General features: G+C 38.9%; 1 protein-coding gene across 4 annotated transcripts in view; it reads left to right on the top strand.

The window, feature by feature from the left end:
- Positions 1–8,988, top strand: part of NR1D2 (nuclear receptor subfamily 1 group D member 2) — a 39,924-nt gene extending 30,936 nt beyond the window's left edge. For all 4 annotated transcript variants that reach the window (XM_074268743.1, XM_074268745.1, XM_074268744.1 and 1 more), the window contains 2 exons: positions 4,625–4,835; positions 7,554–8,988. In XM_074268743.1, the coding sequence (XP_074124844.1) occupies positions 4,625–4,835; positions 7,554–7,750 (408 nt within the window). In that variant the 3' untranslated portion in view covers positions 7,751–8,988. The remainder of the gene's footprint in view (positions 1–4,624; positions 4,836–7,553) is intronic.
- Positions 8,989–15,575: the final 6,587 nt, after the last annotated feature.

Genomic DNA, 15,575 nt, shown 5'->3' with positions numbered 1-15,575 from the left:
TCCCTGGCTACTTGTGCATGCTGGACGGTTCCTTTGCATCTGTCTGCTGCTCTACCACATGGATCCGGGCGATTCTGTGACAGATCCAGGGGGATTGTGTCCTTCTGTGGCTGCCTTCAGAGGCATGCACCTTTTCAATGCTAGCCTGGGCTTTCACACTGTGGCTTTCTTTAGCTTTTCAGGATCCTTTTTGATTCTTCATTGAGTATGTTCTCCCACGTAGCCTGAGTGGAGTAAATAGAGGTTTTGTTTTTGGGAATAAACTTGGGGTTCCCAAAAAACCCTCCATAGGACATTTTGCATCACTTTCCCTTTTCTGATCTGGCCTATCTTTGCTCATCTGTGTCCTAGATCTAAGTGTTATCCATTCAGCTCTATGTCTGGATGTTTAGATCTTGTGCCTTTTGCATCTGTGGATCATTAGGCTCAACTCTTTCTTTTTAGATAGTACTTAATTTTTTTCCAATGACATGTAAAAACAATTTTTAACCTTTTTAAATAAAATTTTGAGTACCAAATTTTCTCTCTCCCCTTCTTGCTTCCTAAGATGGTAAGTAGTTTGACATAAATTATATAAAGCATTTTTCCATATTAGTCTTGTCATGAAAAAAGAAAAAGAACAAAGGGAAAAAGTTATGAAAAAGATAAAGTGAAAATAGTATGCTTTGGTCTTCATTCACACTCCAAACAATTTCCTGTAGTAAATATGAATAGTTAAGCAAAACAAGCTTCTTCACTGACTGTACAAAAAAAATATACCTACCTACACATGCATGGATGTTTCAAAGTTGTTTGTATTTGTAGTGTTGCTGTTAATGTATAAATTATTCTCTTGGTTGTGCTCATCTCTTTCTTCATCAGCATGTAAAGTCTTAAAAATTGTTCATTTATATAATATTCATATTATTCTAAATTGTTTACTTTATTCTGCATTAGTCTTTCCACATCTCTTTGAGATCATTTATTTCCTCATTGCTTATAGCCCCATAATATTCCATTCTTTTGGTTTCCAGGTTATTTTGTTTTGGTTTTGTTTGGTTTAGGACTTTTTTTTGGCCACCACAAAAACATACATGTTTTTGAACAAAAAAGTGGCTTTTTTCCATCTCTTCATAATAATAATTTGGTTATTGGTCCAGCAGTGGTGTAGCTGATTCAGAGGGCTTGTTCTGATTAGTAACATTTTGTGTATAATTTCAATTTGTTTTTCAAAAATAGTTGTGCCCATTTATAGGTCCAACAGTGTGTCTGTTCACTTTTCTGTTTAACACATCCCTCTAACATTTGACATTTTTCATTTTTTGTTGTCTTTGTCAATCTGATAGGTGTGGAGTCTTAGAATTGCTTTAATAATTATCATTTTTCTAATTAGTGATTTGGAACATTTTTTTTTTAAAATATGGCTTTTGAAAGCCATCCAGAGTGTCTTTTTTTTTTTTTTTTCTTGAAAACTGCCTATTCATATCCTCATACCATTTATCAATTGGGAAAGACTTATTTACCCAAATTTGAATCAGTTCCTTATGTATACAGACATATATAAGCACACATTTGATCAGAAATTTATTGCAAAAATGTTTCCCAATCTTAGATTATTATATTTGTGTAAAACTTTTTAAATTTTCTGTAATAAAAATTATTCCTTTTTATCTTCGGTGATCTTCTTAATTCCTTTTTTAGATTATAAACTTTTCTATTAATAGATCTGATGGATAATTTTTCCCTTTCTCCTATAAGTTGTTTATGATTCAGTCTTTTATAGTTAGATTATAGTCCATATATAACTTACTTAGAATAATGTGTGTGGTTTCGAATCTTAATTTCTTCTGTTGCTATCCACTTTTCCTAGCACTTTTTTTTTTTTTTTTTTTTTTTTTTATCAGATAGTGAGTCATGATCCTAATAACGAGGGTCTTTGTGTTTAATGAATACTAGGATACAGAATACATTTCCTTTGGTATATTGTGTGCCATATCACTTTCATAAATTTATCTCTATTTTTTAACTAGCATCAAATTGTTGGGAGAATTACTGTTTTGTTAGTATAGTTTGAGATCTGATGCTATTAGACACTCTTCTTTCCAGTTCTTTCATGATTTTCCTTGAATTCTTGATTTTTTTTCTGCTCCCCATTTGAGTTTTAGTTCTATTTCTAAAAGTAATTCTTTGTTAGTTTGATGGTGATAGCTTTGAATAAATAAATTATTGTAGATAATATTAACATTTTTATTAATTTGACTCTTCCTATCCAAGAACAATTCATGTTTTCCCAATTATTTAGGTCTGTATTTCTATAAACAGTTATTTGTATATTTCTTATTTGATTCTTGATTGTGGACTTTGTAGTATTTTATATCTTGTAATTATTTTAAATGGAATTTCTTTATCTTTATCCTCTGTCTGGGTTTAGTTAGCAATACATAAGAGATGCTGAGGATTTGTGTGGTTTTATTTTATGTGCTGTAAATTTGCTGATTGTTAATTATTTCAGTTAATTTTTCAGTTGACTCTCGGGTTTTTTAAGTGTACCATTGCATTGCATCTCTTGCAAAAGCATTCATTTTGCATCTGCTTTTCCTCATGTCTTCCTCAATCTCCTTTTTTTGGTCTTTCATCTCTATTTCTTTGTCAAATATAGGTAGGATGACAATGCACATCCTTGTTTCATCCTGGATTTTATTGGAGAGGGCTCATCTCTGTATATGCAATGGTAGCTTTTGATTTTAGATTCGTGTTGTTTACTATTTTAAGGAAGGAACCATTCATTCCTCTAATTTCTATTGTTTTTAAGAGAAATTACTTGTATTTTGTCAAAAGCTTTTCTAACATCTATTAATATAATCATGATTTTTGTTGATGCTAATGTGGTTAATCCAATTTTTAATTTTACTTATTAATATTATGCCAATCCTGCATTCCTGTCATAAAGCTAGTAGTATATGATCTTTGTGATATAATCTTTTAGTTTCTTTACTAAGAATTTATTTAAAATTTTTGCATCAAGGTTCATCAGGGATTTTGGTCTCTTAATTTTCTTTTTCTGTTGTAACTCCTTCTTGTTTATGTTTCAAGATCATATCTGTATAAATAGAAGAAATTTTATAGGGTTTTTCTTGGGTGTTTTTTTTTTTTCCCCAGATAGCTTAATTAATTGATCTTGGATGTTTGATAGAATTTGCTTGTGAATCCATCCAGGACTAGGCTCTTTTTCTTTGTAAGTTCGTTTACAGCTTGTTCAGCTTCTTCCTCTGAGATGAGGCTCCTTCCTTCTCTGCCAGTTCATTTCAGCAACAAAGAGGTCTGTGATCCTCCTGGTGATGATAAGGCCGCTCTCGGGGAGCCATGCACCACAGCTTGGTGGGCACAGCCTGTCCAGCAAGCAGCAGTGAGGGGATCTGCAGAGAAGAAGGCTGCTCCTGAACCCACTGGGACCCCCAATCTGCTGCTGGGCTGAGTACTCAGAGCTTGCCGAAGGTCTTCAGAGAGGCTTCTGGTGGGTGCCAGGCGCCGAGGTACCCGGCCCTCTGTAGACAGAGAGAGTCTGCCTCTGTGCTTTTACAGAGGGATGCCCAGTCGCGGCCCTTGTGCCCAAACCAGACAAGCTTCTCTGATTGATTTCTGAGCAGCTTCTCTCTGTAGTGGCATTGCCGTGTCTTTTTGCCTGAGAAAAAAGCACAGCCTATTTGCTGACAACTTAAAAGGAACAAAAATGGCCTTTCTTTTAAAATCCAGTAGCCCTTCTCTTTTCCAGCTTTCTCACCCTACTTCCACCCCCTTTTGCACAATGAGAAAAGGACAAGTCTCTCTTTTACCTTGATAGGTTGTTGAGGCCCAGAATCAGGGCTTGGTGATAATGTTGGCTTCTGACATGCTTGGGCCATGAAGGTGCAGACAGCTTCTCGGCGTTTAACGTGGCATCGTCTTGGACCCCATGCTAGCTTGGCTTCCTCTCCATCTGGTGCCCTGCATTGTGTGTCTTGTTCAGTCAGTAGCTGCCCTTGTTGTTCCCCCACCCTTCCTCCATGCTGACGTGTTTTCTTTTCTGACTGAAATTTGTTAATTTTCTTGAAGCATCCTCTGAGCAGGATTGAAGTTTTGTATGTTGTCCTGGATGTCAAATATGCTCTCTCTCATGTCTTTTTTAAAAAATGATGTAATTTATTTGCATTTCCCTTAGAAGTTGCATTTTTCTGCCTTCTAAAGTTCATTCCTCTCTCCCTCCCCCCAATTTGCAGGAATATAAAGAGTGGTACTTGTTCTAGAAGGATCAGCTCATAGATACTGAGTTAGAAAATGGGGTCAGGTATCTTTCATTGTAGACCATTTTCCTTCATAAATGAATACAGTGTTGTTTATTAGCTCCATATCCTTGAAAATTCTCTTTGGGTAGTGTCATTATTTGTAGCATTTAAAAAACAAAATGGTTACAAACATTGGTTTTTTTTTTTTTTCTTCTAATTTTATTGTATGCTTTTGATTTTTATTTTAGTGATATTTGAAAATAGTATTTTTACATAGTTGATATATATTAAAAATGTTTCTATTATTTGACTTAGATATCATTAAGCTGGCTTGCTTGATACTATTAATGAATTTTTGAAAGCACTTTTCTTTCTCTTGCTAGGTTTTAATGGTACGGTTCGCATCACTGTTTGATGCAAAGGAACGTACTGTGACCTTTCTCAGTGGAAAGAAGTATAGCGTGGATGACTTACGTTCAATGGGAGCCGGAGAACTGCTCAACTCCATGTTTGAATTTAGTGAGAAACTAAATTCTCTACAACTCAGTGATGAGGAGATGAGTTTATTTACAGCTGTAGTCCTAGTATCTGCAGGTAATCAATTGATCAACAGGCATTTAAGTGCCTGCTGTATGCTGGGTGCTGTGCTAGGTCCCGGGGACACCAGTATAAAGCAGGAGCCAACCCTCCTCCTGAGGAGCTGGAGGGAGCAGAAGGCAGCCACAGGGTCACCACATGGCAAGGAAGAAAGAGGCAGGGAGCTCGGGGTCTGCAGTCGCCAGGGGAAAGTGCCCCCCCCTAGAGGTGGCATGGTCTGGGAACCACAGGATTTACTTTAAGGCCTTTTGTTTGTCCCCTGTGGGAGTGAAAGCTGTACACCTCACAGGTTTGTGCCTAATTCTTGCAGAGTCCTTCCCCGCTGCTCAGCTGACTATTTACAACACTTTTATAATTCTCAGTCCTTACTCTGTTCTGCTGATGCAGCTTTCAGCCAGACCTGATACTTGTGGGAATGCAGATTGGATGGAAGGGTTGTATTAGTCAGTTTAAGACGCCCAGCGGCTGCCCCCAGAAGGACTTCCTCTTCTCCTCCCTCCTCTCCTTCTTCCTCCTCTTCTCCTCCCTCCTCTCCTTCTTCCTCCTCTTCTCCTCCCTTCTCTCCTTCTTCTTCCTTTTCTCCTCCCTCCTCTTCTCCTTCTTTTCTTCATTTCCCTGTCTCTTGCTTGGCTGCCTTCTACCTTCTTCCCCAGGTCTATGGCTTTGTTCTTTGAGAACCAAGCTGGCCACCTTTTGTTTCTGTGCCCCCCCATCCCAGTGACATGAATGTAGCACATGCTTAACAAGTGGGCACCAAACTGGGGCCTTGCAGACAGAAGAGATCTTCGGCTCTGGACGGGGAAACTGGGTCCCCGAGCTAGAAGAATCCACCTCTGTGCTGGACCCCAGGCCTAAGGCCTGAGACTTGGGGTGTACGAAGAGGAAGCGAATGGCGCTGAGGTGTCCAAGCCAGCTTTTACCAAGGTGGGCGGGGCAGAGGTTCATCAGAGCTCTGGTCCCTGCCGGGGATGGCCAGCTGCTGAGTCAGGGAAGGAGCATGAGGTTCTTTCACACTCTGGACCATATGTTTCAGCCATATTTATCACACTTCATTGGGGTAACTCTTGCCAGAAGTGATTGCTGAATATAATAAGCACCATGGTATAATCCCACCAAGGGATTCTGCCCAAGAGTGCTTTATTCACCAGATAAACTTGACAAGCCTCTTATATTTGTCTTGGATCTTGACTGTTCTTTGGTAAGTAATAATATTAAGATGGTAAATCTAATTTCTGAAACCACAGGTTTTAGATTGGACACAAATCCATATGAGTTTAAGAGTCCCTGCAGGACGCTGGGGGCTGGGGGGAGCTTTTGCCCTGGTACTAGAAATAAAGACTGCATAAGGCAGATGTGCAGAAGTGCCAGCCAGTGCCCTGAAGCGATGGGCTGGGGAAGGGAGTCAGGGGAGCGCCGGCCCACCCCCAGGAAACTGGCTGAAACGTTTTGGCAGAAACACGATGTTTGAGGAAGCAGTTGGAGACAGAATGTGGAGATGGCCAATGTACAAGGAAGGTTTGGGGGCTGTCTGCTTAGAGGTGACCTTTCAGCTGCAGACATCTGCATGTGGGAGCCTTGGGGCAGTGGAGAAGGCAGCAGTGCCCCAGGGGTCACTCAGGCTCTGGACTACAGGTTGGCGGGCCAGTGCTGTTGTGTAACCCGGGAGCCCAGAGTCAAGGGGCAAAAGGGGTGAATATGAGCAGTAACTGTACATTGCAAGAGGTCATCTCCATGTCTTTTGTGCTGCTGCCATGAGCTAAGATGGCCATGTTGAAGAGCCCTATTAGCAGCCGAGATCTCTGATAAGGTGGCTGCCCAGGTCCTGGGAGATATGCAGAGCAGCCAGGCTGATGCCTTTTCTGTGGCTGCTCTAAGTCCGGTCCCAGGGAGCACAAGGGGTGAGGGTCCTCAGGCTGCTTGAAGGGGAGCAGACTGTCGGGGGGAGACAGAACAGGGCAGAGCCAGGTCTGGGGGTGCTTCCAGCCTGGACAGAAAATAAAGTGAATTTTATGATGAAGATGGTTTTTAACAACACAGTAAACATTTTAATTGTCCTTCTGAGTGATGAAGCATGAGTGAGCATGCCATTGGTTGATGGTAGAAATCTTTTTTTCCTTCCTCGTTGATTGGACACCAGAAGGATCAGAAGGTGCCCCAAAGCAGCTGTGCCTCTTTGGGATGTTAAACAGCTTTGTTTATTTTTGCACTGTGATGTGAACGTGGTGGGAGAAACTAATGATGTCATTACTGTGGGAAGAGAGCTGCATGGGGTGAGAGGCAGAGGGACTTAGCAGCAGAGACCTTTCAGGTAGAAACGGTCATATTCAAGAGTGATAGAGCAGTTTATAAAATTAGAATATTTTATAGTATTAAGTATCTAAAGCTGTAAAGAATGCTAGTTTATTTCATTTACCAAATGACAACTTGGTTTCTAATATAATAATTATTTTTTACAAAATCATTTAAGATTTACTTAATTGTATGATTAATGAATATCATTGGTTCAGGTTTCTTAGAATCTTTTTTTATATTAATAAATGCAATATAATATTATTGTATAAGTATTATCGTATAAGACTGTGTAAGGCTAGTGAGTAAGAATTACTTGCTAATACTTAATAATATTATTTCATCTCTCTCCCCCTCTTTTCCTTGTCTTCCCCCTCCATCTTCTCCCAACTCTCTTGCCTCCTCTCTCCTCCTCCCCCATACTAGATCGATCAGGAATAGAAAATGTCAACTCGGTGGAGGCTTTGCAAGAAACCCTTATTCGTGCGTTAAGGACCTTAATCATGAAAAATCATCCGAATGAAGCCTCTATTTTTACAAAACTCCTTTTAAAGTTGCCAGATCTGCGTTCTTTAAACAACATGCACTCTGAAGAGCTTTTGGCCTTTAAAGTTCACCCGTAGGGCTGTTTATTTATACATGGATGGGTTCATGCAGACTGTACATTTTGTGCTAAAATGCTTATTTATAGGTTTGTACCCTCTGTGGAGAAAGAGGAACCCTTAAGACATTACATGATTGTTAGAGATCCCTGTAATCACGCAATAATACTGAGAACTTTTCAGCCATGCGGCAATGCACCTGACAGCGTCCTCCATGATATACACCAAATCAGCTGTGTCGCTCTTAAAACAGGAGAAGCTACACTGAATTATAATCACACTGAATGTTAAGGCTTTTTTCATCTGCCAAAACCAAAAAGAATTTTCATCTCCCTGTGGTATAAACAGAACGCACAATTAAAAGGAGGTGGGCTCTGAAGTTATCCTACTTGCATGGAAATTCCAAATCACAGACCTCTGTTTCACCCCCAGGCAGGCAGGGGTGACCCTAAGGAATGGAGAATTGAGCTGGGATTCAGCTGCTCCATGGGCTCTCCCCAGCCCAGCCATCAGCCGCTGCTTGGGGTCCTAAACAAGCCACTTAATTATTTTTTAGGCCTCAGCTTCCTCATGTGGAAAATGGGGCAAATAGCTCCATTGCCTGCTTCACAGTGGGCCTCATGAGGATTAATTTGAAAATGTCTGTAAAGCATATTTACCTCCTGGGAGATAGGCACTATGTAAATAAAGCATTATTTTTCTTCTTACTCATAAATAACTTTTGGAATGATTTCAGTCTACACCAACTCATTCATTATTTAGAGCACATGCATATGTGTATGTATAGCTATACACACACATTGCATGTTTATGACTATGAAATAACATAATTTTGTGTACAAATATGTATGAATATAGTTTTACATATTTCTTCACAATATTTTAAACTGTGAAGAAGTTTATCATACAAGAGGTTTAAAAATAGAGGTATGAAAAGAACCAAATAGGTATACTTCCTGCCTACTGATGAATTAACCATCACTTAAAAATGTTTAGATGTTATCAGATTGAATTTATGCTCTATTTTTGTTAATTTAAAGAACATATAAGGTAATCATGCAACAATTAAGTCAAAACTTAAGTAATATATTTTAGAATCTGCCTTTGGGAAAAGAGAATTAAATTAATTGTCCAAGGTACTAGTTCATTTAACAGTCCATTTAGCTGAGATTCCAAGCTTGAGCTGATAAAATTTGAGCTGCTGACCACTATTCACTTATAGCACTGCTTAAAAAAAAAAAAAAAAAAAAAAAAGGAAATAGTAGCAAAGTGGTTAAGAATGTTGGTTCTTTCTATAGAACTTAATAACTTGTAGTTTAAAGAATATTGTATTTAATATGTTGATAGCATATTTTTCATAATCTGAGACCATTTTTTTTACACTACAAAAATTTTTTTGTTTTATTGTTAGAGTTAAAATCCAAAATTAGAAAGTATCAATCCAATGGCCTAATGTGACCTTCTCTCTGCTGTGCGCATCTAGACTTGGAGGCCGAATGCTATGCCCAAGACTGTTGGGATTTTGTTAATTCTGATTTGTGAAAATGGCCTCTCATTTGCCGCTATCAGGAGAAAACGCCCAGTGGGAGGTGCTGATGAGTGTTTCTGTTCTCCCTTCCCTGCCCCGAAAAGAGTCTTTTAGCGGTGTTCTCTGAAAAAAAGGTGTCCATTCCTCTCGTCATTTGTGAACTGTGTGAAATTGTGAAAAGATGAAAGAAATCTGGTTTACTGATACGCCTGTTACTGTCGTGTCATGTGAGCAAAATGCCTTATTTTATAGTCTGGTTAACTGCTCTACAGCATCGTGACTGGGATTTGAACTGCTGCCACAATACTGCTTAACCAAGTGGGGGAGGAATCCAAGCCCTTCCATGCTCCAAGGCTACAGGTGGTGGCAACATCCTGGATGCCATTTCTCAGAACCATAATTGGATTTACCTTTGACTGGGTATGACCTTTATGGACTAGCTAATGTAGTTTCTGTGAATTCTTTACAAGGTAGCATTCATTATCTTTTTGAGATTTCTTATTTTTAAAGATATCCAAGGACATGGTTTGCTTTCTGTGGGAGTAGACACAGCTTTTTGGGGTATGTTTGGAAAAAAAAAAAGGTCAAATTAATACCGAATTTTTGCCTTTTGAATACACCTCTTTATCAAATGTATCTTTAAAAAAATGATTAAGCCTTTAGGAATGTATAACCAGATCAGTGTAAGTATTGCTTATTAAAATTTTAGTTAGGTTCAATATATACATACATCTATATATACATCTATATAGGTATATAGATACGTGTTTTGTCTTGTGACATTTTATTTGAATGAATTCTTCCTGTAGATGATGGGAAATGAACAAAGAGTTCATATGAAAAAAACAAGGTGCCACTCACAGCACTTCTGTGTTGGAAAATTATCCATATATCGAAACTTCGAATTCCAAAATTAAGCCAGCAGTGTTTTTACAAGCACATCCTTTTACCGAGTCACTGGTCATACACTACATTTAGGAGACGCTGAGAAGACAGCTGATGTGGACAGACAACTTTCTCAGTTGGTGGGACATCGCCGATTGACTGATAACGTACTGTATGAATTCATTGACATTTTAATTCTGCTTTTGCATTTTAAGAAACATATGGGCATTATGTCAACAAACTAAGGGCATTCATTATGTCAGCAAACTAAATCTTGTCTGCGCTTTTCATGTATCCTTCTAAGACCCCCAGGGAGGGGAGGGACAGCTTGTAGGCTGAGAAAAAGAGAAAACCCTGTCTTCTGGGAGATGCTTTTTTCTTAAGGGGGGAGGGAGGAAGACAGATGGTAAATTAATTGCAGGTTTAAACAGTTTCTGACCACGTAATGGATATGGGTTAAGTGTTTATCTTTCAAATCTACATTTCAAGAAATTAATGTAACCTGATAAGATCTGATTTATTTTCTGTAAACATCAGCTAGACTTATTACTGTGCACGAGAGTAACTGCTTATCTCCATTGTTACTTTTTTTTTTGTTTGTTTTTGTTTTTTTGTTTTTCCCCAGTATCAAGTTTGCTGAATGTAAAAGAAGAGTTTATCACTTAGGATATAGATTTTTTTAGGGGGGGAGGGAGAAGCATCTTGAAATCATGACTGACAAACCAAGGAACTTGTCTTCATATGATCCAGAATAAAACTTGAAGCTATCCTTGCATTAAAAGGAAGACAAATGGTTTTGGGGTGTTTGCCTTTTTTTTTTTTTTTTTTTTTTTTTTAAATGAGAGAAATGCATTATTGTAGACAAGACACAGGTTCAGTTTATTGACAAAATGATAATTGATGAGGGCATGGACAATATCTCATCCTGTGTTTCTGAATAGTAGCCTGTACATGGGATGGGGCGGATAATAAATATGATTTCTAACCAAGCGTTTGATTTGGGACTTTCCGGTTTTTGTTGTTGTAAAACTCTTTGTTATGAAAACTTACTGTCCAACACCTACATCTTGACCCCCTAAATGTGCAGGAACACCCCAAATCATTTAAGTGATGAAATCAGTAAAATAGTTAATAAACATTTATGAAGTACCTGCTATATACAAGCCAGTTCCTGCCCTTGAGGAATTAACAATCTAACTGAGGAAAGACAACACAAAAAAGAAAGCTGAGAATGGGGAAAGGTACCTGGCATGGGGGCACATGATGGAAAGAATTCTAAAATGAGAAATGCCAGGGGGTCCTGGGAGCAACTTCAGTCCCTGTAGTGTCAGACTCAAATAGAAATGAGGGCCACCAACCCATGTATAATGATCTTTGCAGGCCCCATCTGGACTTAGTTTTTAAAAAATAGCATCATCTGTGTCATATGATTATATATTTTGTTAAAATATTTTCCAATTCTATTTTAATCTGATTCCAGCCACATTTGGGTGTGTTGGGGGTGCTCTGATCTAGCCCACTTCTACCCCCCATTCTACAGGTAAGGAAACTCAGGGATTGACTGTCACGTTTAAGATCACCCAGCTAATGTGACAGCTGAGATTTGAACATCTGCTTCCAAAGTCACTATTCTGACCCATGCTGTCTGTGCTGCTGCCCTTACGTCAGGTTGGGCCTCCTTATCCCAGTTTAAAGCCCAGCTACTGAGGAGATCTTGGTCGTTCATAAAATTAGAGAGCCTACTGTGTGTCCTGAGGCCTCTGCTGTCCACATCTCTTGGCCTTTTAGGATCCACTCCGGGCAAAACAAAACTGTTTGGAAGCAGTTTGTCGCTTCAAATGAACGTTCCCTTAAGGAAAAGTGATTTTGTTAGGCTTCGGACTCAAATATCAGCTGGAGACATTGACCAAGCTCAGTAGATGTTGATTTTGTTTTGCTCCGGAGGATCTGACCCACTGAGAAATGTAGAGTCAGCAGAAGGGCCTTTTATGAGCACAGAACAACATCCATTTCTAAGATTTGGTTTTAATCCCTTGATCACAATTGAAGTGTGTGGAAATTTGTTCTGTTTTCTCCTTCGGTTCTGAGTTGCTCTCAGTGTTTAGGACATTGCTGCGAACCAGGCTTTGTTAGTTAAGTGTGCTAACAAGTATCTATTCTTTTTGTAGGAGTCAGTCCTAGTAGCAACTCTATTCTTATTGGGAGGACCAGCTTTGGCAGGGGATAATCCGGACTGCTTCTTCAACTAACCTTTTGGTGATAGGACAAAGAAGAATTTTTTATGAATCCAGGAGTTAGATCTTGTAGGAGATCAGGATCAGTTTCTCCAGAAAGACAGTTTAGGCACAAATTCCCAAAGGCATCTCACATATAAAAGGTTTCCTATCACATTTTCTTACACGGTGACCTTGAATATTCCCATCATTCTTAAGCTTTGGGAAACCACTGCTGGCTTTTTCCTTTTTTGTTCCTTCACAGTGTTTTTTATTTTTTAAACCTCCATTTCTTTGGGTGGTCTTAGCCTGGTGTTTTCATTCTTTTTGCTCAACTATTGCTCAGCATGTTGTTTTTCCTCCATTTATTTTTATGTTACAGCTGTCTAATTTTTCTCATTTGTTTGCACCTATTTCCTCAATTTTTCTGTCTCCTGCAGCTATCAAATACAAGATAGGTAATTCTCATCAGTGAGAAGCATAATCCCATTCTCTCCTGATCACTAATTTGATAATAAATATTTTAATGTCTAAAATATTTAGCAAGAGCTGCCTTGGAACGGTGCAAGAAGGTGGGCACAGAGGGCTTCACTTGTGCTTTGTAATGGTTGCTCTGATAACACATTATTGTTTATAACAAAACATTGCAATGGGTGGATGAGGAAGTCAATTTTTTTCCATTACTATTTGAGAATATTTTTTCTTTGCTATTGAGAACATTGTTGAATTGGCAAAGACAGAACAACCATGATTAATAAACAGTTAACACTCCAAATAAAAAGGACAAGGGAGTTCTTAAAACTGTAAAATAAGCTTAACTTTGACTTGTGGCAACATGTTGTAATGTATTATTAAAGGGATAGTTAGACACTTTCTAAATGGAAGAAAAAATCACTAAGAGCAACATTTCATCAACAGCACTCCATGCTAGAGTTCATTTCCATTCTTTTGATAAAGGGAAAGCAGATGCATTTATTAATACATCCTATGTGTAGCTGGGCACTGTGTTTTCCAAATGTGTCATTTGAGCTTCACAAAAACCTCAAGTGGTGGGTGCTTTTGTTACCTCCATTTTTTCAGTTGGGGGAACTGAGCACTTGCCTAAGATCTCATAAGATTACATTTGAACTCAGATTCTAGTGTGCCATCAAACTGCTTCAATAGTAAGTAAACTGATAGATTTAGTGAGACTTTTGGGAAACTCTTCTCTCCTTAAGCACAACACAGATAATAGGGCTTTTGGAACTAAGAGAATAAGCAGACAGACCCAGATAGGAGTCAATATATAAACATCACCCTGGAGGGAAGCATCTATCTAGATGTTCAGCAATTTGTCCATGCCCTAGGGCAGAAGTGTAGAGCATGTGCTGATCATGTTTTCCGGGGAAGCTGTCAAGGATCACTAGCAGTGGATGGCTGAATCAGACTCCAGAGTGATCTTGACAGGATAGAAAACTGATCTAGAACGTCTAAGAAGATGAAACAGTGAAAACAAAGTGCTTCATGGGTTAAAAAAAGTCAACTTCACAAGCACAAGTTGGGGAGATTGAAAAAGATCTGAAAGATTTTGAATCAACAGGGTGACATGAGAACCAGAACATGGAAAGTGTTCAGCCCACAATAGTCTGCCACCATCTGTCCACTTATGGCCTGTCTCATGTCCTGAGTATCCCATTTTGGGAAGGATAGTTATAAGCTGAAGGGTGTCTGGAAAAGGGTAACCAGAATATTGAGCCAGTTTATACAGTTGACCAGTTTATGCAGGAATCAATTGGAAGTATTTCTCCTGGGAAAGTTTAGAAGGGACACAAAGCCTGTCTTCAAAGATTTGAAGGCATATTATGACAAGAGGGAAGAGAATATGTAGAGGGCCGAAGATAGTGGGGGAACTCTGGGTAAGGTATAAGACCCTTAAGCCCAGAGGGAGCCTGCTGACAAGGTCTGGTTTGTCTCCCCACCTCCCTTTGGCATTCTCACCTTTCCTGAGAAGTCACGGAGGGCGAGGTATCTAAGAGTCCCATGATCTGCCCCCAAGTTACAATCAAACCTTGCCATTTTATGAACTTAACTATGCTTCCTACATGCTTCCCTTGGGGTGGAGAAGGCTCTTAGTGGGTTAGATTTGTTTTATTTGGTCTTTAGGGGCAGAATGAGGTACAAAAGGGGTAAATTACAGAGAAGGAGATTTAAACTCAAGGTAAGGAAAACCTCAAACAATTCTCAAATGGAATGGGCTGCCTCTAAGGGACAGTGGCTCCTTCCTGCCTTAAGGTAAGTCTTGGTGGGATATATTTAGAGATTGTTAGGGAATGCTTGGCCAGGTACCAACTGAACTTGGCTTTAGAGAACTCTCCCACCTGAGATTTTGTTCCAATAATGCTGCAACTTCACCTATGAATCGTTTTTTGCTGATAGAAAAAAACAACAAAAAGAGTCTTGGGAAAATGCACCTGTATTTGAATAAAGGTGTTTTGTTTTTTTTTTTCCAAAAGGCACAATACTATAAAGGTTTGCTTCTCTCTCTCTTTTCTTTATCCCCTACCAGTTTATTTTCTTGTTCCCAACCTCCGTGTTGGTGATGGACTGCTCACAGTGATACAATTGGGCATTCATGCTTAATAGTCTTTTTTTTTTTTTTTTTTTTTTTTTTAATTTATTTCTACTGAAGCCCTACAATAACATCAGAACATGACCTGGGGTGACTCTGGGCTTTCAAAGGCAATGCTCTTCAAGTTAAAATTCTATTGGGTCTTAATAAGGAAAAAAAAAGGGAGGTTACCAGCCTAGCTTGGTTTGAAGAGGCTCATTCTCAGATTGATAGAATTTTGGCCACAGCAACTCAAAGACAGTTAACTAAGGGGTAGAGAGGAGAGGTAAGATGCAGAATTTTAATGCCTGTGTCTGCAGACATGGGGAAAAGATGGCTTCCCTACATGTCCCTTGATTATTAAGACAGCTTAGAATCTAATCTGGCGATCTGGGCTCTGTTAAGATTTTATCTAGTTCTTAAGGGAAGAGCCCCCTTCTCATGTGTGCTATCAGCTAAACTAATCTACACAATTTCCTTGATTGCTGTTTCATTTCTTGGTTTGATAACTGTTTGCCTGTTATCTTATGATTACCTTTTGTGTAATAAGCATTTTGTGGGAGAGAGTGTTCATCTCCCTTATCCTTTGACATGATAGGAAAGGTGACTTTTATTTGGGTCTCTTTCCCCCCT

The sequence above is a fragment of the Sminthopsis crassicaudata genome, chromosome 5, assembly GCF_048593235.1.
Source record: "Sminthopsis crassicaudata isolate SCR6 chromosome 5, ASM4859323v1, whole genome shotgun sequence".
NCBI classification, from domain to species: domain Eukaryota; kingdom Metazoa; phylum Chordata; class Mammalia; order Dasyuromorphia; family Dasyuridae; genus Sminthopsis; species Sminthopsis crassicaudata.
The sequence above is the reverse complement of the archived record's forward strand: the minus strand, read 5'-3'. Positions and strand labels throughout refer to the sequence as shown.